Source organism: Mauremys reevesii, linkage group 3, assembly GCF_016161935.1.
Source record: "Mauremys reevesii isolate NIE-2019 linkage group 3, ASM1616193v1, whole genome shotgun sequence".
Lineage (NCBI taxonomy): Eukaryota > Metazoa > Chordata > Testudines > Geoemydidae > Mauremys > Mauremys reevesii.
In genome coordinates this window covers 19,407,894-19,432,859 of record NC_052625.1, presented here as the reverse complement: position 1 = coordinate 19,432,859, position 24,966 = coordinate 19,407,894, and the positions used below count along the sequence as shown (strand labels likewise).

Here is a 24,966-nt window from a genome sequence, read left to right as displayed (position 1 = left end):
ATTTTATCCAAGGCAGTCCATGATACACACTAAATCAATGGACATGATATATCTTGACTTTAGCAAAGCCTTTGATACTGTCTCCCACAGTATTCTTGCCAAGAAGTTAAAAAAGTATGGATTGGATGAATGGACTATAAGGTGGATAGAAAGTTGGCTAGATTGTTAGGCTCAACGGGTAGTGATCAATGGCTTGATGTGTAGTTGGCAGACCGGAGAGTCATATGGAGTGACCCAGGGGTCGGTCCTGGGGCTGGTTTTGTTCAACATCTTTATTAATGATCTGGATGATGAGATGGATTGCACCCTAAGCAAGTTCGTAGATGACACTAAGCTGGGGGGAGAGGTAGATATGCCGGAGGGTAGGGATAGGGTCCAGAGTGACCTAGACAAATTGGAGGATTGAGCCAAAAGAAATCTGATGAGGTTCAACAAGGACAAGTGCAGAGTCCTGCACTTAGGATGGAAGAATCCCATGCACCGCTACAGGCTGGGGACCAACTGACTAAGCAGCAGTTCTGCAGAAAAAGACCTGGGGATTACAGTGGATGAGAAGCTAGATATGAGTCAGCAGTGTGCCATTGTTACCAAGAGGGCTAATGGCATATTGGGCTGCATTAGTAGGAGCATTGCCAGCAGATTGAGGGAAGTGATTATGACCCTCTATTTGGCACTGGTGAGGCCACATCTGTATTGTGTCCAGTTTTTGTCCCCCCACTACAGAAGGGTTGTGAACAAATTGGAGAGAGTCCAGTGGAAGGCAACGAAAATGATCGAGGGGCTGGGGCACATGACTTACAAGGAGAGGCTGAGGGAACTGGGCTTGTTTAGCCTGCGAAAGAGAAGAGTGAAGGGGGATTTGATAGCAGCCTTCAGCTACCTGAAGGGGGGTTTAAAGAGGATGGTGCTTGGCTGTTTTCAGTGGTGACAGATGACAGAACAAGGAGCAATGGTCTCAAGTTGCAGTGGGGGAGGTCTGGTTGGATATTAGGAAACACTATTTCACTCAGAGGGTGGTGAAGCACTGGAATGGGTTACCTAAGGAGGTGGTGGAATCTCCATCCTTAGATGTTTTTAAGGCCAGGCTTGACAAAGCCCTGGCTGAGATGATTTAGTTGATGCAGGTCCTGCTTTGAGCAGGGGATTGGACTAGATGACCTCCTGAGGTCTCTTCCAACCCTAATCTTCTAAGATTCCATGAAATCTTTGTGGGACCCAAACTGAGAAGGTTTATAAGAAAATGTAATTTTTTTTTTCACAATGTGCCTTCCAATACAGAACATAAGAACATAAGGTGGAGTTTTATATGCTTCTGTAAGTACTCTAAATCAGAGCCGTTACTTGGATTGCTTTGTATGTGGGCATGGGGTAATGTTAGGGTCCAAATATTGGGTCATTTTCACTGAATGGTTCCTGAGTTACAGTCGTGTCCGTCTCCCTCCCCTCCTGCTCCCCCCACTCGGTTAAACCGTTTCCTTCAGCTGTCTCGTAGTGTTAAACTGGGAGCTACTAATGACTAGATGAATCACAGACCTCCTTGAGATTGATGGCTGTGAACTGTCCCTTCAATTAACATAACTAAGGATAAATTAATCACAATCCTCCCACCTAAGATAAAAGTAGTTTTATTCTGGGGGTAACGCAATCAAAGTATCTGGAGGAAAAATAGGCATGTGAATACTTCCTGGCAGGGCCGGTGCAATCACTAGGCAAACTAGGTGGCCACGTAGTGCACCAAGATTTGAGGGCGACAAAAAGTGGTGCCCAAAATGTCTGGGATGTTCACCAGGCGCTGGCTAAACATGTAACCCTCTTCCCGCCGCTGTGCGAGGGGGCGCTGTGGCTGGGGGTGGCTCTAGGCACCAGCAAAGCAAGCACCTGCTTGGGGCAGCCCATTTGCAGGGGCGGCAGGGATAGCATGGGAGCTGAGAACCAACAGGGGGCTCTGGGAGCTGTAGTTCCTTGGTTAGCTCCCTGCCTATAGAGCCAGCCCTGGAGCAGGGAAAGAACTACATTTCCCAGCATTCCCTTGGCCACTACCAACTGGAAAGGAAGGAGGGGGACCTCATGCGGCAGCGTGCTGTGAGTGGAGAGTTGCACTGTGGATGGTAGGGAACCATATTTTAACATTCAAAAAACAGGACACTCCAGCGGGAGGGAGGGTAGCCCCACCCTGCCACCATCCACTCCCTCCGACTGCCCCCCACAGAAACCCCAACCCATCCAACCCCCCTGCTCCTTGTCCCCTGATCACCCCCTCCCGGGACCCCCTGCCCCTAACTGCCCCTTGAGACCCTACCCCCTATCTAAGCCTCCCTTCTCCTTGTCCCGACTGCCCCCTCCTGAGACCCCCCCAGAACCCCACCCCCTACCTGTCCTGTGACAAACCCCTGGGACTCCCATGCCTATCCAACTGCTGCCTGTCCCCTGACTGCCCCCCCCCCGAACCTCTCCCCCATCCAACCCCCCCTGCTCCCTGTCCCTTGACTGCCCCCGGAACCCCTGCCCCTTCTCCAACCCCCCAGCCCCCTTACCGTGCCACTCAGACCAACGTGTCTGACTCCGTGCAGTGCCAGACACACTGCTGCCCACAGCTCCCCGCCACACACACCCAGCACCTGCCTTCCAGATTTGAACACCTCAAAATTCAGTAGTGCTCAAGCTCCGTTTGGGCAGCTGTTACTTCATTTCTCCCAAATCAAATATACGGATCCACTGAAACTTGCTGTAGAAAAAGTAGGATAAAATTGAGCAAGAAATGCTTCCCAGTGGTTATTAGGACTGGAATTGCTATTTTCAACAGCCATTGCCTTTTTTTTGTTTGTATGTTTAAAAGGAAGATAGTGATATTGCATTGGCAAATTCCCCATAGAAAGAAAGAGTGGAACAAAATAATAACAAAGGCACCTCAACTTTTCCTCATTTATGGAGGACAGTCTTATAATATGCATCCAGATATCCTCGAATCACACAAGCTGAAAATTGTTCCACTTTACTGCAGCTCTGTAACCATATGGGAACCAATCCTGTCTGTGTTTTGTGCACATCCAAATTCCTGCTGATTGACCCTCCCTGGGAGCGAGTTACCAGTGACCCAGGGCTGTGGCGGAAGGAGGGTTCAGGTGGAGGTGGGAGAGCCCAGGGCTGGGGTGGCAGGAGGTGTGTGTGGGGGGGCACTGGTGGGAGGGAAAGGGGGAAGCCCAGCGCTGGGGCGGCGGGGGGGGGGAAGAGCCCAGGGCTGGGGCAGCAGGGGTGCAGGGGAGCCTAGGGCTGGGACGGGGGGCAGCCAAAAATTTTTTTGCTTGGGGTGGCAAAAAACCTAGAGCCGGCCCTGGCTGTGGCTTTGATCAGCACCGGCCAGCTGGGAAGTGATGTCATTCCTCCTCCAGCCGCCAGGGGTGCTGCGCTGCTCCCTGCTGCTCTGGCTCTTCCCCAGGGCCCCTGCCCCTGCTCAGCCCCACTCCGTCCCCACTCCCCTGAGCTCTGCAGCGGGGCCAGGCCTGGCCTCACCGGCGGGGGGAAGTGCAGAGACCCAGCCCCAGTCGTGCCACTGGTTCCCCCCCTGCCCTCCAAGCCAGCACCGCCCCCCCATGGAAGCTTGGCACCCCCCTGTTCCCCCCTCATGAGGCCTGGGGCACCACACCCCCCTGCAGGGGGGCGGCGTAGGGCCCCAGAATATCTAGGGATGGCCCTGGTACCCGCCACCCTGCCTGCAGCCAGCCCCTGCTGCACCCCCTGCCCTGCCCAAAGCCAGCCCACACCCTCTGCCCACAGCCAGCCCCACACCCCCTGTCCTGCCCGCAGCCAGCCCCATACCCCCCCTGTCTGCAGCCAACCCCTGCCACACCCCCATGCCTGAAGCCAGCCCCACACCCCGTCTCATAGAATCATAGAATCTCAGGGTTGGAAGGGACCTCAGGAGGTCATCTAGTCCAACCCCCTGCTCAAAGCAGGACCAATCCCCAACTAAATCATCCCAGCCAGGGCTTTGTCAAGCCTGACCTTAAAAACCTCTAAGGAAGGAGATTCCACCACCTCCCTAGGTAAACCATTCCAGTGCTTCACCACCCTACCAGTGAAAAAGTTTTTCCTAATGTCCAACCTAAACCTCCCCCTCTGCAACTTGAGACCATTACCCCTTGTTCTGTCATCTTCTACCACTGAGAACAGTCTAGATCCATCCTCTTTGGAACCCCCTTTCAGGTAGTTGAAAGCAGCTATCAAATTCCCCCTCATTCTTCTCTTCTGCAGGCTAAACAATCCCAGTTCCCTCAGCCTCTCCTCATAAATCATGTGCTCCAGCCCCCTAATCATTTTTGTGGCCCTCCGCTGGACTCTCTCCAATTTATCCACATCCTTCTTGTAGTGTGGGGCCCAAAACTGGACACAGTACTCCAAATGAGGCCTCACCAGTGCTGAGTAGAGGGGAATGATCACATCCCTCGATCTGCTGGAAATGCCCCTACTTATACAACGCAAAATGCCATTAGTCTTCTTGGCAACAAGGGCACACTGTTGACTCATATTCAGCTTTTTGTCCACCGTAACCCCTAGGTCCCTTTCTGCACAACTGCTACCCAGCCATTTGGTCCCTAGTCTATAGCAGTGCATGGGATTCTTCTGTCCTAAATGCAGGACTCTGCACTTGTCCTTGTTGAACCTCATCATATTTCTTTTGGCCCAATCCTCTAATTTGTCTAGGTCCCTCTGTATCCTATCCCTACCCTCCAGCATATCAACCACTCCTCCCAGTTTAGTGTCATCTGCAAACTTGCTAAGGGTGCAGTCCACACCATCCTCCAGATTGTTAATGAAGATATTGAACAAAACCAGCCCCAGCACCGACCCTTGGGGCACTCCACTTGATACCGGCTGCCAACTAGACATGGAACCATTGATCACTACCCGTTGAGCCTGACCATCTAGCCAGTTTTCTATCCACCTTACCGTCCATTCATCCAGCCCAGACTTCTTTAACTTGCTGGCAAGAATACTGTGGGAGACTGTATCAAAAGCTTTGCTAAAGTCCAGAAATAGCACATCCACTGCTTTCCCCACATCCACAGAGTCGGTTATCTCATCATAGAAGGCAATTAGGTTAGTCAGGCATGACTTGCCCTTGGTGAATCCATGCTGACTGTTCCTGATCACTTTCCCCTCCTTTAAGTGGTTCAGAATTGATTCCTTGAGGACCTGTTCCATGATTTTTCCAGGGACTGAGGTGAGACTGACTGGCCTGTAGTTCCCTGGATCTTCTTTCTTCCCTTTTATAAAGATGGGCACTACATTAGCTTTTTTCCAGTCATCCGGGACCTCCCCTGATCGCCATGATTTTTCAGAGATAATGGCCAATGGCTCTGCAATCTCATTGCTCAACTCCTTTAGCACCCTCGGATGCAGAGCATCCGGCCCCATGGACTTGTGCTCGTCCAGCTTTTCTAAATAGTCCCGAACTACTTCTTTCTCCACAGAGAGCTGGTCACCTCCTCCCCATACCGTGCTGCAGAGTGCAGCTGTCTGGGAGCTGACCTTGTCTGTGAAGACAGAGGCAAAAAAAGCATTGAGTACACTAGCTTTCTCCACATCCTCTGTCACTAGGTTCCCTCCCTCATTCAGCAAGGGGCCCACACTTTCCTTGACTTTCTTCTTGTTGCTAACATACCTGAAGAAACCCTTCTTGTTACTCCTAACATCTACGGCTAGCTGCAACTCCAAGTGTGATTTGGCCTTCCTAATTTCACTTGTGCATGCCTGAGCAATACTTTTATACTCCTCCCTGGTTATTTGTCCAATCTTCCACTTCTTGTAAGCTGTTTTTTTGTGTTTAAGACGAGCAAGGATTTCACAGTTAAGCCAAGCTGGTCGCCTGCCATATTTACTTTTCTTCCTACACATCAGGATGGTTTGTTCCTGCAACCTCAATAACCTCCAGCCAGCCTCCGCCGCACCCCCCTGCCCAAAGCCAGCTAGCCCTGCACTCCCGTCTCCAGCCAGCCCCTGCTACACTCCATGCTGCACCCCGCTGCCTGAGGCCAGCCCCACACCCCCTGTCTCCAGCCAGCCTCTGCCGCACCCCCCTACCCAAACCAGCCAGCCCCACACCGTGTCAGGTTATTCATTTATTTTCATTAAATATGTAGACTAAATAATGAAATTAATACATTTTCAAGCCAAATGTATATTAATTCTAATGAACAATGCCACATTATGCAGTATTCATTTTTGAAAGTTTATAAAGTGGGGGTGGAGGGCGCAAGGTGGAAGTTTCGCCTAGGGCGGAAAATATCCTTGCATCGGCCAGGGCCGCCCAGAGAATTCAGGGGGCCTGGGGCAAAGAAATTTTGGGGGCCCCTTCTATAAAAAAATTGCAATACTATATTCTCCTGGGGGCCCTTGCGGGGCCCACAGCAAATTGCCCCACTTGCTCCCCCCCCATGGGCGCCCCTGGGAAAAATAAACCTTCCGCATTTCGGCACAAACCCAGTTTTGAGAAAACTTCTTTACAAGGTATCACTGGTTCTCAGCATCAGCTAGTGCTAAAAAGCACTAAAGTTCATTAAAAGAGTTGGACAAATATTTTCCATCAAAACTTTTTCTGGATCGAAAACTAGGGGGTTTTAAAAAGCAGAAAAAAATCATGGACAATGTCTGCTTTCCTTCAAAATTTGTTGTGGTTTTTTTTAATTGAAAAGCTGAAATTAGTGTGCCAAAACCTGAACATGGTTTGAGGTTTCAGAAGTGTGTGGCCAAATATTTGCTGCTTGCTGTGTTTGATTGTTTAAAGAAACAATAACAAAATTCTGCTTAAAAAAAATCCAAAACTTTTGAACCACCTCAGCTTGTAACCAAACACCTGAGCCCATCCAGGCAGAGATTTTTTTCAAGTTTCTGATACTCTGCTGGCTTCCTTGACTCATATCTGTCTCCATAACTTTGGGTTCATTTAGGTTAGAACATAAGAACAGCCATACTGGGTCAAACCAAAGGTCCATCCAGCCCAGTATCCTGTCTACTGACAATGGCCAATGCCAAGTGCCCCAGAGGGAGTAAACCTAACAGGTAATGATCAAGTGATCTTGCTCCTGCCATCCATCTCCACTTTCTGAGAAACAGAGGCTAGGGACACCATTCCTTACTCATCCTGGCTAATAGCCATTAATGGACTTAATCTCCATGCATTTATCTGTTTCCTAGAGACTGGCTCCATGTGGTCCCTCACAAACTGGAGACGGTTACTGAGGGTTTGTCTTTAGTATAGACTATGTACATACTCCATGAACTGAGCATTTGAGCTTGTTCCAGAATCTGGGATGAGCCTATGTTGTCAAAACTGAAATGCTGCTGTGCCTCCCAAACAGCCTGGCCCTGCCCCATATCCGACCTCCACCCACTTCCTGCCCCCGACTGCCCCCCTCAGAATCCCTGACCCATCCTGCTCCTTGTCCCCTCACCGTCCCCCAGAGACCCCCCCACCACCCTGGGACCCCACCCCTGCTCCCTGTCTGCCCCAACCCCTATCCACTCCCCCCCAGAATGCCCACAATCCAACCCCCCCATTCCCTGCCTCCTCCCTGACCCCAGGACTCCCTGCTCCTTAGCCAACCCCCCTGGCCCCAGCCTCTTACCCCCAGAGCCTCAGTGCCTCGCTGAACAGCTGCAGCGAGTCTCCGGCGGGGCCTGAGCTCCGCCCCACTCCAAGCCGTGTGGTGAGGGGGCGGGGCTGTGAGCTCCACGCCGAGCAGAGGGAGCTGAGCTCAGCCCGGAACTCGCAACCCCGCCCCCTCACCATGCGGCTCTGAGCGGGGCGGTGCTGTCTGAGGATGCCGCTTGATAAGGTAATAATTGGAGATATACCAATCTCCTAGAACTGGAAGGGACCTCGAAAGGTCATCGAGTCCAGCCCCCTGCCTTCACTAGCAGGACCAATTTTTTGCCCCAGATCCCTAAGTGGCCTCCTCAAGGATTGAACTCAGAACCCTGAGTTTAGCAGGCCAATGCTCAAACCACTGAGCTATCCCTCCCCCCCCATGATGTGCTAAGGCTCCAGGAGAAGGGCGGAGGCGGGAGCCTCAGCTGTTCTCTTGGGGGCCCCTGTGGAGCCCGGGGCAAATTGCACCACTTGCCCCCCCTCTGGGCAGCCCTGGCACCGGCCCTGCTTCCTGGAGGAGAAGGGTCTTGGAGGGGAGCAGTGGAGGAATAGGGGAAGAGGGGTTTAGGACTCCCATGGGGGAGGAGAGATATAGGGAGTGGATAAATAGGATAAGGAGAAGGGAGAGAGGCTGGGGGATCAGGTGAGAGCAGTGTGGCACCACACAACTCTGCCAGTGCACCTCAACCCCCTTGCATCCCAACCTTTCTGTACCCCACAGCTCTGCCTGTGCACCCCAACCCGTGAACACATCTTGTTCACACTTACACTGTGAGCTCCTTGGGGTACAGATTGTCTTGCTTGTTACTAAAGTGGTGGAGCAGTGCCACTATAGATAAGGTTGCATCATGACTTCTGTTTACAGGTCAACCTTTCCAAATCCTCTAAAATCAACATGCTTGATCAGAATCCTTTGAAATTTGGTGTGCCTCAGAAGGGGGCAGGATAAGGTAAATGAGCCACGTTTAGGATTGTTTGAGCTTGGTTGTAGAGATATAAGCCCCTCTCCCCATTAGCCATTTTACAAAATGTTTGTAGGTGAGGTTTTATTGGCACAGAGCTAGAGATCAAACTATGATGTGGGTCCAGATGGCTCAGTTGGTCAAATTTTACACTTGAGTCTTTGCGGGACTCAACTTCTGAATGGCTTTTAAGAACATGATCACTTCTTCCGTTGTGCAGATGTGCCGCCTGGAAGGACTACAGTGCACATGCACCAACAAAGGAAAAAAACCCCAAAACTATGAGAGCAGCCACTTCTGTTTGCCTGGGGTAGTTTGAGGCAAAATGCTGATGCCATTCCCCATCAGTGAATGCATTGCCAGTGGTGTTTCCATCTATGCAATAAAGATTTAATGACTATGGTGTCTGTTTATCTTATGGGGAGGTTTACTGTGAGCACAGCAGAATAGTCAGGAGCTGGTCTAGCAGCATTTTTGTTAGAACGGGTTGGGAGAAGTCAGAGACAGCGGATTTTGTGTGTGTATGTGAAAGAGAGAGTGGAGGTTGGGGGTGCGTGGAATGGAGGTTTAGGGACAGGGAGAGGGGTTGTGGCTGCAGAGGGGGCAGGAAATGAAGATGGGTGATAGGCAAGGCTTAGATTGGTTGTTTGAGAAAATGTGTATTTTACTAGCTCCTGGTGGGTGGTGGGGAGAGGGAGAAAGGGGATGGTAAGTGGCTACTTCCTGATCTTGGGGCAGATTAATGTGATGTTTCCCAAAATGCCCTGCACAGAGATTTGGAACTGACAGTACAGGTACCTTGGCCACTGAGGGGAAAGAAATATATGTGCTGCCAGGGATGCCAACATATGGATTTTGGGCAATTCTTGGATCTCAAAGTTGTAGAAGTTTGCGAGAGAGCAAGGAGTACACCATGACATGAGGATTGCTGACTACAGGGTGGAGAAAGATGGCCTGCATTGGAATCACATTTTGCCCACTCTGCAGCATCTATGACCACTGATTTAGGAGATGGTGAAAAACCATTTTTGGTGACTCCCTCAGGTGGAGGTGATTTGGGCCTTTTTCCTGGTGTACACCTCATACAACCTATGAGAGCAGATTTGGACCTCATCAGAGATTTGTGTCCAAGAGCTGCGATAGTTTTTTTCTGATTTGGCTGAGCATTGGAATAATCAGTAGAGTGACAATATGAAAGCTAGTAATAAGTACTGGAAGAACATTAATCAGGAAATTGGAGGCTTCATGGCTGACCGGACTGTATGGCATAGAAATATTACCAGCTCTGACACCTTGTTTCTTGGCGATGGTGTACATTTATTGGACACAGGTCAGAAAAATCTTTCTCTCAGACATAAAACTCAATATTTTGGAACAGAAACCAGTCTGTGATTTCTCTCTCCGGCCCTAATCTCAGCACTGTAGCATCTGAAGGCATGTCTACACTATAAACTTAACTCGACCTATGTTAGGTTGACATACAGCCACTGCAGTAATTACTGCAGTGGTTCATGCAATCATAGAATTGTTGGACTGGAAGGGACCTCCAGAGGTCATCTAGTCCAGTCTCCTGCATTCATGGCAGGACTAAGTATTATCTAGACCGTCCCTGACAGGTGTTTGTCTAACCTGCTCTTAAAAATCTCCACTGATGGAGATTCCACAACTTCCCTAGGCAATTTATTCCAGTGCTTAATCACCCTGACAGGAAGTTTTTCCTAATGTCCAACCTAAACCTCCTTTGCTGCAATTTAAGCCCATTGCTTCTTGTCCTATCCTCAGAGGTTAAGAAGAACAATTTTTCTCCCTCCTTGTAACAACCTTTTATGTACTTGAAAACTGTTATCATATCCCCTCTCAGTCTTCTCTTCTCGAGACTAAACAAATCCAATATTTTCAGTCTTCCCTCATAGGTCATGTTTTCTAGACCTTTAATCATTTTTGTTGCTCTTCTCTAGACTTTCTCCAATTTGTTCACATCTTTCCTGAAATGTGGTGCCCAGAACTGGAGAAAATACTCCAGATGAGGCCTAATCAGTGTGGAATAGAGCAGAAGAATTACTTCTCATGTCTTGCTTTCAACACTCCTGCTAATACATCCCAGAATGATGGTTGCTTTTTTTTGCAACAGTGTTACACTGTTGATTCATATTTAGCTTGTGGCCCACTATGACCCCCAGATCCCTTTCTGCAGTACTCCTTCCTAGGCAGTCATTTCCCACTTGTAACACAAACAGGCCCTGGTCACCAGCAGGCGGGATTGAACCTGGGGCCTCTGGAGCTTAGTGCATGGGTCTGTACCTCATGAACTAAAAGTCAACTGCCTCTTAGGTAAGGCTGTAGACCAGACTCGTTTAACTCTCTCTAAGTGGTCTTGGTGCCACTAGATGGGACAGAACACCACATCCAGGAGGTGTCTAGGTTACATATGCACTGAGTCTCAGTACAGAATGAATCCTGAGATAATGAGTAAGGATAATCCAATTGATCTTTAACTGCCCTGGTGGGACAGGAATATGAAAGAAAGTCATACAGATACTTTGCTGCTAAGTCCTTAAGAGTTCTCTATCATTAACAAGAACATGAAGTTCTCCACTTACTCGTAGCCATGGAATGTTGCATAGGACAGGTATTACTCACTCCCATGCACCTGTATTAAGGAGCCGGTGAACAGCATGATGTATCATAAGCTTCTGAATCAACTTCAGGGGAAGCCTAAGAAGGAGAATACTTTAATATTCTCTGCTGGAGATGATAAAGGATATATGTCTATGGTGAGTTTCACATTTGTGAGGAGTGGGGTGACTTCTGCAAATGACTTGGAGATGTCAATAATCACTTTGGGCCATTATTGAAGCATGGGTTAGCATTTCCAGGGTGACCCCGAAGTTCTGTAATGGTCCAACAAGTGGTGGCCTCACTGATGAAAGTTCTATGTTATAGATTTTTAAGTACTGGGATCTACCAAGTGGAAGTGTTGAACAGAGAATCCAGAAATACAAAAGAGTAAAAGGACTGTTCATGGATGTGGGTCCAGGGGAAAAAATCTAATTAGCTTAGGGTAATTTTCACAGTGTAAATCACATAAGAACAGAGGTGGTGTGGGTGATGTATTGTGCAGATTTCTGGTTCTGATGTCATTTACAGTGCACTAATTGAGGAGCAACTCCACTGACACCACCATCAGTGTAAGCGAGATCAGAAAGCATGCCCATGGCATCTTAAGAAAAACATTTTACATTCTTTTTTCAGTTCACATAGTGACCAAAATGCACCAAAATTATCAGTCTTAAATTTTGCACCATTAACCTCTGTTTGAGATAACTGTCTTCAGGAATTGTGCCGCTGTGCCGCCCCAAGCAGGGCGGCGCGGGGCGGGCGCGGGCATCGCCAGTCCCGCTCGCGTGGTCACACAGACGACGTGAGGAGGGTCTGGGGGTCCTGTGCCTGGTGGGGCTCCTCCCGCACGCCGCGCCCACGCACCGAGCCTGGCCACGCCGCGGGGACCAGCTCACCCTCCAGGCGCGCGCCCACAGGTCACTGGGACCAGCGGAGACCACCCGAGGGCAGCAGGCATGGGGAGAGGTCCACGGCCCCTGCCGCCGCCCTCGCGCACGCGCCCCCAAGTGTACGCTTGGCGCGCTGGGGTCTGGAGCCGGCCCTGACTGTATTGATTTCAGCTTCTGGTGGAATCATATTTACTTTATTATTCTAAATAATGTAGCATGTTTGCCTGCTGTATATGCAGCAGTTACGGAACCATTCAGTTGAATTATTTTATGAGGCTGTTTTTCTTATTCCTAGTGGCCATATGTTGCTGCTAAAAATGGAAGAAGCTCCTATCAGACACCCACAACAACCGTACCCTTTTCTGTGTTCTATCTCTTTCTTGTTTCTTGGCACGGTTGAAGAATTCTCTTTCTCCTGTAACATTGTTGGTATCAATGCACAGAGAAGTAACCATTGTTTCTAAGCCTCCAGTTCAGGTTTTTGACTCAATGATAACAGTCATCATCTTCAGGCAATGATCTGCTGGATCAATAAACAGTGCAAGACTAGGGCAAAATGTGTCAACCTCTTATGTACAAATACTTAAAGGGGTTACTCATGTTCTCCAACCTGGAAACTATTGACTTGCATTGGTTTGATTTGACATTGTAGGTCGTGGTGACAGTACCAAGTTTCAGGGTTGTTGGAATATAATAGAAAAATCTCTCTAAGCTGTGCAGATTCTTTTATGTAAGTTACACAAACACTTATCACAGGCTGACATGTTTTTTTCCTCCAGCAATAAACTAATAATGATGATCAGTAATCCACCACCTTTGTGCTAATTTTTTATACCAGTGCCCAGTATACTGCGGAATTGAACATTCAAATGATCAAGTAAACTGCAATGTAAATGCACTTGAACCTACATGATTCACAGCAACAAATCGTAAATTTTAACCATTTTAATTCAGAAACCATATCAGCCTGGCAGATGTAAATCACTACACAAGATGCAAAGCAGAGGATAATTAGGCTTTAAATATCTATTAACAGGATAACCTGTACAGATGATCAGTGATAATATAAGAATTGACATTTCTTTCTTTTTTATTCTCTTCCCCTGCCCCCATTTACTGAACTTCTCATGTCCAACAACTGCGCCACCCATGACCTTTCCTGAGATAGTATGTACAGGAGGAAGGGGTGAGGGAAAGGACATAACTAGATAAATCCAAAGGCAAAGATTCCAAGGAGTCCATGTATTTTGACTCCGAGTCTACTCATTAGCTTTTCTCTGCAGAAGTTTTTCCACTGCAGGTATAGGACCGTTCAGAGCCCATTGAAGTCAATGGGAGGTTTTCTGTCAACTTCAGTGGGCTTTGGATCAAGCCTGTAAGTCAGGCCAACATGCATTTTTAGGATAATTATGATGTACCATAACAAACCTTCACATTACAGTATATGTTACACAATTTCCATTGATGACTTATGCAAAAAAAAGAACAGATCAAATAGGACTAAACCAAATAGGTCATATCGTATATTTATTGCTGTCTGAAACTCTTGTTGTTGTTGTTTTTTTAAAGAAGAGAGTCGGATAAGACACATTAAATAAAGCTATAAATACAGATAAACCACTAGCCATACATTTCTGAATTATCTTGTGGGAGAAATATTATAAAAATATATAATGCCATTGAAAGTATTTTGCAAGAACAATCTTCTGTTAAATACTAATGAGATTAGTGTTGATTTTGCTACAGCCTATCCCTTCAACATATCAGATTTCCCAAGATAAACAAGGCCAGGCCTCATTAGTACCTGGATCATGTAGCCTTTATAATACTGACAGGTTGGTATTACCAATGGTATCTTAAACCACAGTGGTCTGTGCCAAAGTTTCACACTCCCTAATGGCTACAGTATCAGAATTAGCAGGGTGAGAATCACTATTAGAATATCATTAGGTTTGAAGACTTGAAGCACATGAGGAAGAATGACCAAAAGTATTACATTCACAAGTTATCTAAGTCCTTTTATTAACAATTTCATTAAGCAGATGATCAATGCCACAACTATTAAAACATACACAGAGATAGAGACAAACCATAAGACGTCCAGCATCAGTGATTTCATACTTACATCCCCTGGGGAAATATAAAGATGAGTAGGATGACCATCAGGTGGCCATCCCCTTGGATGTTTCCTGTTGTGCTTCCCTACCCTCCTGGGCTAGGCAACATCTTTTATCTTGAATTTCTTTGACACCAACCATGCGTATGCATAAAAGTGTCAATCCCATTCTCCTTATTTGCACTTCCACAACCCATGAATTTTAGGCTGCCCCATTTCTCATAGGCTACCCCTATCGTTCCCCTTATTCTCATTAACATCTACATCTATGAGTTACCATAGCAATTTGAAGTTATTACAGAATCCCCAGAAATGTTATGGGGCATCTTGCAATATTAACTGGCAGATTGTGGCATATTTTCCAGTCTATTGCTGCATACTTTTCAAAATATCAGCATGTAATACATTGTTTATTATAATCTTACAGTTTACTGGTACAGGGTTATCTCTTGGCCATCTAGTCATGCTGACCTATTTCCGGCCTGAGACCTTGTGTGGCCAAGCTGCACAGATCTAAAGCCTGTAGGCCTTGTGTTATAGTCTTATCTTACTTATATACCTACTATTCTCCCACCAATAATACATGCTTATCAATCCCATATCCTTATAACACTATCCTACATATTTCTATACTTGTACCTACAACTTAAATCTATTCATCACCCATTGATTACATATGGGTTAACTACAACAATAGATAATAAAATTACATGATTATATAAGATGAATAGCTACAATGGGGACCGCAAGGAACACCTAGGCATGGCATGAATTATGCCTGGTAGGCCCAAGTCACAAAGTTCAGAACTGGACCTGACCATTGCCAGATTTCAGAAGTGTTTGGGTCTGAAGCTTGGGCTGATCCTTAGAGTTGACGCTGTTTTGCCTTCTGAGTCAGGACTAAAACAATGACAAAGTGTGGTGCTAGGTAGCTTTGGGCAGTCGTGATGTTGTGTTTTGAATAAAATGCCAAACTGAAGTCCAGATCTGGTGCCCATGGCAAATAACAGATTTCAGGTGAGTTCTCTGCAAACCTTTGAAACAGCAGTAATCCTAAGTAATATTTCCCAACAATTTAACCAACAATATTTTTAGTCCTTTCTTAAATTTGCTTTGCTTTGTTATTTCTGTATCTGAAAGTGCCTACCTTCCTGTCTATTTCCATACTTATATGGCCCTTATCACTATAGCCTTTGGCTTCAGGCTTGGCTTTCATCTGTGTATTTAAAAGTAAAGCAATTGCTAATGCTAACTGGAGTGAGAGAGAGAGCTTTAAAATGCATATTGAATATTTATAAGCCTCCTCAGTGCATTTTGTAAGTGGGATGAAAAGGTTTCTAATTTCTGCTGCAAGGCAGTTCCTAGTTCTCAGACAACTGTAACAGAGCCAGTCAGTTCACTGGGGAAATGTACATCTTCTGAATGCATTTACTACTGAAAGATAGAGATTTTCTTTTCCTTTGGGTGGAACTGTTGCACAAGTAATAGGATGAAAGAAACTATCTCACCATATTTATGGCCCACTCAGAAAATGAGTTTGAGATGTAGATCAACACCTCAGATATTTGAAGTTTGGATTGCACTGGGCTCTGGCAAAACAACTATTAAGTGCTATGTGATTTTGATGTTATTCCTGTCTTAATCCTCAGTGCACAGAAAGAATTAATTTCAAACAGGGATCTTTAATAGCTGCATAGCACAAGTGTTTGCTTAGATGTTAATTCAGTTAAATAGTTAAGCACATGCTTAAAGTTAAGTGTGCAAGTAGTTCTACTGAAGCTCCTATTTAGTTTAGGGGCTGTGTTGCATCTGGGTATGTTATGAACCTGATTCACCACTCAGACAGAGTTGCACCTCTCAGAGAGTACATCAGACACAACCATTCTAAGGAACAGTGGCAAAAGGTGATGCAGGACTATATTTTAGATTGATAGTGCATTTTCTGCCAGATACAGTTCAAAGCTGCATCCCCTAGTCACTCTGGATCAACTCTTGCATGCCCTGCAGAACAATCATATGAACCAAAAGATGCTTCTTTGTTACAACAGAATACATGTAGGAATGTAGTTATTTCCTGCCCTGAAACTAAGACATTTTGGAAAGCTGTTGGAGACTCCATAAGGGACATAACAGAATCAGGTGTTAGATAATCCCTTAGTATTTTTTATTAAATTGTCCTGAAAACTCTGAGTCTCGTAAAAACCATGAAAAACTGATCACTCATCTCCTAGATGCTGCTAGAATTACCACAGCAAGGTGATAGAAGAGGAGTGACTCCCCTAAAACTATTGACAGATATAAAAAATGTGGGATATTCTGGTTCTAGAAAAACTAACTCATCATGTTAGAGTTCTACAGGGGAGAAGGAAAAAAGATAGCTTCTTAGTAATATGGTGGAACTTGTAGTTTTCTGGAAGAAGGTCATTGCCTGCCACCAAACCTGATAGTTTGAGAACTTTTTTTGAATACTAAGAAAGGGAGAAACCCCTTCAACAATGCTCCAAATTAATATCAACATTAAGATATTAAAATAAGGAAAATAGGAGGAAAAGGAGAGCAGTGTAATATCGCATAGAGTTTTGACTGGACCACTAATAAACAGGTTATACATCTAAATGTAAGAAAAACAGAAGTTTGGACCTAAACATGAGATAATGAAAGACTTTAACTGACACTATCAACTGACAAGATGGGAGAGGAAGACAAACAGTAGAAATACATCAACTACAATATGTGATCAATACCACAAAGTTGAAGAGAGTGACTGGTAGCTTATCTCATCAATATCACTTCTTTAGGCCAATTTATGATTGTGTATTTGTCTCTATATTAAGTTTATCTGTGACAGGGTGGACTAGGCCCTGAGGCTCCCTGGAGGCCTTGTGGCCCTGCCACACCCGACCCCAGAAAAGGGCAGTAGAGAGATCCTACAAGCTGCCTAGAGAAGCTGCAGGGGAAGCAACCAGTCAGGGCCAGTAGGTTAGTATAGGACGAGCTGCAGGGCCAGACTGAGATCAGTTCCTTGCTAGAGCTGGAGGAGAGTGGATGATGCTCCAGACTGGCTGCTGGGACTCCACCAGGACATGGCCCTGAGGTAAGGGTGAAGAATATGCTGGAGCCATGGGGAAGTGGCCCAGGGAATTGTAGCAGCAATGCAGTTTATTGAAAGAGACATGGTGGATGGCTGCTATCTGTAGGATCCCAGAGTAGAAGGTACGCCTGGGTCCCCTGGGAAAGTGACCTGGACTTTGAGGCACCCCAGAAGGGGAACTGAAGTATAGTGGCCCAGCTGGAGAGCTGTGGCCAAAAAGGCCCTGCGAGGGTGAAGACATTGCCTCCAGGGAGGGAGCCCTGGAGCACCACTCTACACCTGAGCCGAGACAACTTGAGAGAGATGTTTCAGAGAGCTGGGAGAGAGGCCCCTGTTGGCCTTGTACTCTGAAAGGAGTTTGCTTTGTTTTTGTCTCACTGACAGACTGTGTATGACTAGGCTGGAGGGCTGAGTCACTGAAGACCCACCACAAATAGGTAGAGAGAGTGTGCAGGCACATGCCCTTGGCCAGGGGGTGCTCGTGAGAGGTGAGTGCACCCCATTACAACTGGCAACATACAATGAAAACACTGTGATATATAATACAGTGGGATAGGCTGACCGATCGGCAATGTATCATTACAATTCAATGTTAAGGATATTATAAGCCTGAGATCCATGCTCTCTCTTTGTTTGTTAATTACTTCATTTATGTCACTTCTTAAAAGTGGTTATAAACTTCGAATGCTGCATCTCTCACTGAGCCTTAAGTAATATTGATTCCACTGTGAGCTTTAGCTGTTTTTAGCTATTGCATCATAATATGCTTGTTATGCATGTACCTCCATTCTGATTATACTAAATTCTCTTGGCTAATGTTCCCTTTGCTGGTTAAGGAATGAATTCTATTGCTGTAGAATAAGGAAGTTACCATCAAAGATAGGGTCAATTTCTAATCTTGCATGTGCCATGACAGCACTGTGTGTGTGTCTCAAAATATGCTATTGCACATCTAAAATCTGAATTTGACCCTTTATATGGTTTCTTTTCATTAACATCTGCACTGAGTCTGTCTGTTATTCAAGAAAAAACCCTTTTGGTATCAATAGATGTTTTATCCAAGTAAAGACTGAAAAAAGGTTAAAGGCAGGATTGTAACTTGTACTTTACACATGTGCAGGGGAACAAAAAGGAACAAGAGCACCCCCCTACCCTCTTACAGTCCTATGTGGGACACCCACATGTTGGATCCAGGTGCAGATGAGCAGCTGTGTGCAGTACATCTGTTTATTCCCTCCTCAAAGGAGGGGGGCATTGAGTGGACAGAGAATGGGTGGAGACTTGGCTCCACCTCATGCTTTTTTTGACTGTGCAGCTGCTGAACCAACACTGGGGCTGCAGAGGGGGTATTTGCTGATGGGATAGGCCAACAGCAAATTACCCTCCTTGAGTGATGGGGCAGCAGCAGGAGAATTGTGGCTGCGTAGGTTACAGCCCCTTTCAGGGATACTTATGTAGCAGCACAGCTAAGCACTACCCTTCTTTATGGGCTGTGTGCTTGTGACTGAGCCTCTCTCAGTAAATTCCTCACCCTCTTTTCTGCATCTGGGAAGGAAGAATCACAGAACAGGTGCAAAGTTCATGAGCAAATTAAAAAAGCCATTTGAAACCAAGATAATTTTTACCTCCCAGAGTATGGATTTCAGGAGGAAGGTGCAGCTAGGGATTGAGACAGGTATAACTTATGTACTTGCCTCCTACACAGACTTTAATCATGTAATCGTTCCCTGGCTTATCAGTTGGAACAGTAGCCTGAGAAGCAACAAAGACATCCCAGAGTCACACGCAAGCAGTAACAGCACCCAGTGGAATACGTTTCACTTCTGTAAAATGTAATCTTGCTTCTGTGGCTAAAAATACGTTCTAGTAATTCCTGTCATTAGCAAAGCCTCTTCCCTTTCAATGGTCTTTGTTTCCCCCTTCTAGTTTGTAATGAGGTTTTAAAATTTATTTTTAGAGGTGATTCCTTTACAGGGTTGCCAGCAGTTTGGGGCAGGGATTTTCTTTTAGTTCTGTATTTGTACAGCACCTAGCACAATGAGAGTCCCTGGCCATGATTGGGGCTGGCAGGTGTGACTGCAATTGTAATGATAAAGGAAGAAGCCAAACATGACTTTATTTTTACCGTGTTGTTGTTTATATTATTAACTGGAGAATAAAGAATTGGGAGAGTGTCATCTTGAAAGAAGAGTCGAGATAAGCAGGATATAGAGAGGCTCTTTCATGATTTTGCAGTATCTCTTAGAGCTTAAAAATTTACAAGAGTGGTTGCATCAGAAGAGTTGATTGTAAGGAAGTGTTGAACATGATCAATATAAAATATGCCTGAAATCCTTCAAGGCTTATTCTCACCTTGATACACATTGAGAGTACTCAGTGCTATGTTATATTTCTACATCAAGTGGAGATTAATCTGTTTGCTGTTCTGTTCTATGTAGGTACTTTCATGGCCCTCATCACCTTAATATCTGAGACCCTCAGAATAATTAATACTCTACTTATTCATCCTTACAACTCTCTCTGAGGGCCCATTTTATACATGAGGAGCTGAGGGACAGGGCAGAGTAAGAGACATGCCAAAGGACATATGGGAAATCTGTGGCTGGCATTAGGGGGTAGCAAGCAGGGCAATTGCCCATGGCCCCATGCCATAGTCCCCACAAAGCTAAGGGGCTAGGGCTGGGCTTGGGCTTTGGCTTTCTGCCCTGGGCCCCAGAGAGTCTAATGCTGGCCCTGCTTGGATGCCCCCCTGAAACCTGCTTGCAGCCCCCAGGGGGTTGTGGACCCCCAGTTGAGAACCACTGCACTAGAGTGTCCTTCCTCCTTATTGGTCATGGAGTTACTGATACTGACATTTTATTTCTTTTTTGTAACAGACATGAATCCTTTCATTCTGATTTCACCCTATTACAAAGCAATGGTCAGCATTTCCATTTGCAAAGCCCCAAGTCACTGGTGGAGAGCAATATTGTACCATTAGTTACTTTCCCCTGTGGTCTCACTGGTTAATGAGATGTTGCTGAATCAGGACAGGACTTCAGGAAGCCATCTCAAAAGCAGAGGGCCCAATATGGCTGTTTGTGGGTTTGAGCAACTAGTTAAGTCATATTCATCAAACTGTTTCACCTTCTAGGCCTAGTTTTGTGTGTGATCTCTTCCTGATTTTTCTCAAGATCTTCATTATTTATAAGTGTTCACTGAAGAGTTAGACAATTTTCAGACAATTGTTGGTTCACAAACTCTTTGCAAATTGTTCACTACCACTATTAATTACTGACAGTTCCTGGTAAGCAACCGGTCATTTGGTCTTGTTTCCTTAACATGACTGAAGCCTTTCAACAGGAGACTAACAAATGACCAATAATAATGAATAATTCCAATGCAAATTCACAAAGCTTTTGGGATTCGCAAATATAATGAAACCGATGGTCCTCTGACTATTAATAAATGGGTACTATCACTCTCTGAATTACAAAAAATCAGATTCAAGTAGCTCATTTGTGACTATGTTCCTGAATCTGTGATTTTCATTACTTGACTTGGTCTAGTTGCTTTTGCTTACGTTCAAGTCCTCTACATATCCATAGTTGTTTTGCTATAATGTACAATATGTAGGCTCAGCCCAACAAAATGTGCATAGAATGAGCCATAGGGGCCTATTATTTCTCTCCAGATGTGTCCAAAATAGCCAAGAGAATACGTTTCTTTGAAAGCATCAGAAATGAATTCTTGATAGGAACTGATTTGGATGCTTGGTAAAAAGGAAAAATAACCTGACTTCACTGGGGGAAATAGGGAGGAAACCTGACCATGGATTTATGAGAGCTGGAATAATCCTTGTAGTACCCTCTGTTGAGATGAGGGCAGTATAAATACATAATAAGTCTTCCACAGTGGGGAGTCAGCAGGACCTTCATCACCAAAAGTGCAAGTCTAGGTCACTTGAGTTAAAGGAGTAACTAGTAGAAGACTTTTATTTGCTGTGTGATATACTTAGTCATTGTTTCCCCGAACGGTGAGAAGTTCTCCATGCCCTCTCCTTCCTCTCTGGCTTGATGACCTTGTCACCTGCAAAATTTGGGCTCTCTTCTTTCCCTCTCTCGCTTTGCAGTTTTACTGTCCCTGGGTTCAACTGTACCTTTGAGGCACAGCCCTGTAATGGGGGCAATGTGGAACTGCACTTTTTCGGGGGGAGTCTAGAGAGGAGATCCACATAATGGAGGAAGACTTCCCCTCCCCAGAGCCTCCTAGCAATGCTGGGAGAGTGCAACTCCTATTACGCCCTTTTATAGAGAATAGCCTACTTGCCCTGCATGCTGATGTCAGTGCAGAGATGGGTCCAGGACTTCACTTCCTCCTGCATCTTTTGGGAGCTATGCACTGCCAGGCCCCATATATACAGTAGCTGTAGGGGATGCAGAGATGGCAGTCAAGTGAGGCCCTTGTGTAGTTTGCACAAGGAGAAAAAAGATTTGTTGTGGCCTTCCGCTCTGCCCCTGCATACACAGTGCAGCTATGAAAGGGTAGGCACAATCTTGGCCCAGGTTAGCATTAAAGTCGATCTAGTCAGTGTATTTCAAATGGTAACTGATCCAGCTATTTTGCTTATCCTCTATGTTCACTGTACATCTTTGCGATATACACAAATATATCCTGTGTGATCAGTCTAAGGGCTTTCATCTGGAAGGCCAGGATTTAGCATCGTACTCTGGATTCTGGGAATTACCATGAGAAATAGCTACCCTTTTTGTGAAGGTGCCCCTTTTAGACTATTTTTACTTGAATCACTGTAAAACTAACTTACAAATAAGTCTCAAAGACAGGCAGAGTCTTGGCCCTGTGAGCTGCTGTTTGATGTTACGTATCAAGTGCGGTAGACTCTTGGATATGAGTAGACCCTTTGGAATCTGGCCCTTGATCTCAATTTTCAATCAGAAAAGTTGAATCACTATTAATAATTTCCATGCTTATATTTTCATAAGTATTACAGACTCATTGATAAAAATGTTTTGGATTTGTTTTGATTTAAAACATTTTTAAAACCCCTATGAATGTTTGTAATTTTTCTTAATTATTCCCTTGATAATGCCGCTAAATTAAGTCCCTGAAACTGAAATATTAGCATCATTAAATACAGCTTGTTTGGAGAAGTAAAAATTTTAGGTTGCTAAAAGGGGAATTAAAAAAAAACTTTTGGTAGATTTAAATAATTTATTGGACTCTGCCTGTGAAAATAGAATTATCAGAAGGCTTTAGAACTTGAGACACAAGTGGAGCTTTCTGATAGGCTATCAGAAATGTTGTACCATGCTAATAATGCATGGGACCATCTTTTTTTTTCCTTCCCCTTATTGTTCTTTATCAATTTCATTCCACAGTATTGAGAAGAAACTCCAGACACTGCCTTTATCTGGTAGAGAAAATCACTCTGCTTTCTGCCCTAAGTCTTAGAGCTTCATTTTAGGTGCAATATAATGGCTCAGAAAAGCATTTCTGTCTTGCCTTATTGCTGAAATACAATTTGTGGTAATTCTAAGTCATTTGCAGTAGAGAAAATTTTGTCCTTTTATTTTGGATGTTTCAGGGAATAAGAAATAATTCTGATGTAATTTGGAAGCCCTGCAGAAATACTTGTGCTGCAGACCTTGAATGCAGAGTGACATTGATACCAATGTTTACAAGTGAAACAATACATTCATAGCAAATAACCTTAATGTTATAGGGTAAAAATGCCTAAGTGACTTAGGAGCCTGTCTTTAAAAAGTGAATAGGACTTAGGCTCCTTTTAAAAAAAAAATCCCTATTGTTCTTAAGTGTATTTGTTTTGGCTTTGGTTTTTTTTTTTTAAATTTGCTCTTTCTCTTCCTCAGCTTCCCTTTATAGATGCTGGGTACCATTTTTATCATAATGGCATCTCCAGGGCCAGGAGAAGACGCAGTCTTCAGCACAAGCTTCATTTGGAAAAAGACCCGAGGGTAAGCTTTTCCCATTGATTTGCCATCCAGCAATCATGATTTACATGCCAACCAACTGTGCAGTATGGGATCAGATAACCATGAAGTCTTAACACAGGTAATTCCACGCCTGACCCAAGCTTTGTGACTGCTGTACAGAAGTTAAAACAACCTAAGCCTTGATTTTTAACATGACTACAACAGTCACAGCTCCGAGCTTAAGTCTTCCACCCTTGCTCACACTTAGTTGAAGGCTGCCCAGGAGCGCGCCGCGCCCCTTCCCCGCCCGCGCCCCTCCTCTTCCCCGCGGCCCGCATCATCGGGCGGGGGGGGGGGGAGCTCCTGCCCCGGCCGCATGCCCACCGGCACTCGGGACGGGCGGCGGGCGGCGGGACGCAGGCTCATGTGCCGCGGCTCAACCGGAGCGCGACGGAGGCGGGAGCCGGCCAGGCGCGCATGGCCGGTCAGGTCCGCCGCCTCGCTCCGGGACCTGCCCTGCCAGGGCGCGCGCGGAGCCACGGGGGGCCCATGCTGCGCCCTCCCAGGGATGCTGCCGCGCGCTGGGCCGCTGGTGCCTAGAGCCGCCCCTGCACTTAGTAATACTGCCCTCTCTGCTAGTAGCCTCACTTGCAGTCAATGAGTTCCAAAACAATGTTTCAAACATAAACAAGACCAGCTGCTCATTCAGCCCAGCAGACTTTGACTATTATTCTAGAAACTCCAGGTCCCACTTGCAAATGAAACTTTTAGTTTTAAGAAGCAACCTCCCTTCTCTCGCCTCCCCCTCAGTATTCATCTCACTGGTGGAAAGAAAAGGTCCTTTATCATAATGCAGTGATCTAGCAGCAGTTTCTTCTCTCTCTCTTCTTCAGAGTTTTTGCTATTATACAAAAACCATCTTTAGAGGTTTTTAAGGTCAGGCTTCACAAAGCCCCGGCTGGGATGATTTAGTTGGGGATTGGTCCTGCTTTGAGCAGGGGGTTGGACTAGATGACCTCCTAAGGTCCCTTCCAACCCTGATATTCTGTGATTCTATGAAGATAAATACTAGGGCCTGGTCAGGACCAGCTGGCACAAAAAAGTGTTTCTACTGCCCAAAGAAAATAATCATTCTTGGCATTCATCTTATGAAAGCAAATAGGTGATCAATTTATTCCCCTGAATACCCAACTCCATTTCTCTTGGTGTGGGAAAAAGTTGTTCTGTTCCATTCTACCTAGGTTTTTGTTGCCCTGCCTATCATCATGGTATCTGAGCACCTTTCAAAATTAATAAATAAATAAACAAGAAGAAAGTTATTTTAACTAAAACTGAGAAGCTGCCTGTTGCTATGTTGGGAAGCAGGGTTGAAGAATTTCCAGCTCACTCTCTGCCTTTGCAGGAGATGATTAAAGTAACTTTGGGCACACATTCACCGACAATATGGCACCCCTCCAAATTGTAGTCAGCCCATCTGACAGCTGCTAATGTGTGTTGCACCGGCCACTTTATCTGAAACCAAGCAACTGCCAGCTGCTGGCGACCTCCACTTCCTTTAGGTCACACTCTGTTGTGATACTGAGAGTTCAGTGAGGCATCATGGGTCCTATGTCAGTATCAGTCAGGTGTGCAGAATGTCTCTTGATACTCTGAACTACCATCTTCAAGGGTTAAAGGATCGCCGTGCCCATTCACTCCTGGGTTTCT

The 24,966-nt window shown here is 45.7% G+C and overlaps 1 protein-coding gene across 16 annotated transcripts in view; it reads left to right on the top strand.

Annotated features, from left to right (window-relative positions):
* The window catches only part of PCSK2 (proprotein convertase subtilisin/kexin type 2), a 371,376-nt gene that overhangs the window by 198,197 nt on the left and 148,213 nt on the right, over window positions 1-24,966 (top strand). For all 16 annotated transcript variants that reach the window (XM_039531409.1, XM_039531410.1, XM_039531419.1 and 13 more), the window contains one exon: window positions 23,197-23,301. In XM_039531409.1, the coding sequence (XP_039387343.1) occupies window positions 23,197-23,301 (105 nt within the window). The remainder of the gene's footprint in view (window positions 1-23,196; window positions 23,302-24,966) is intronic.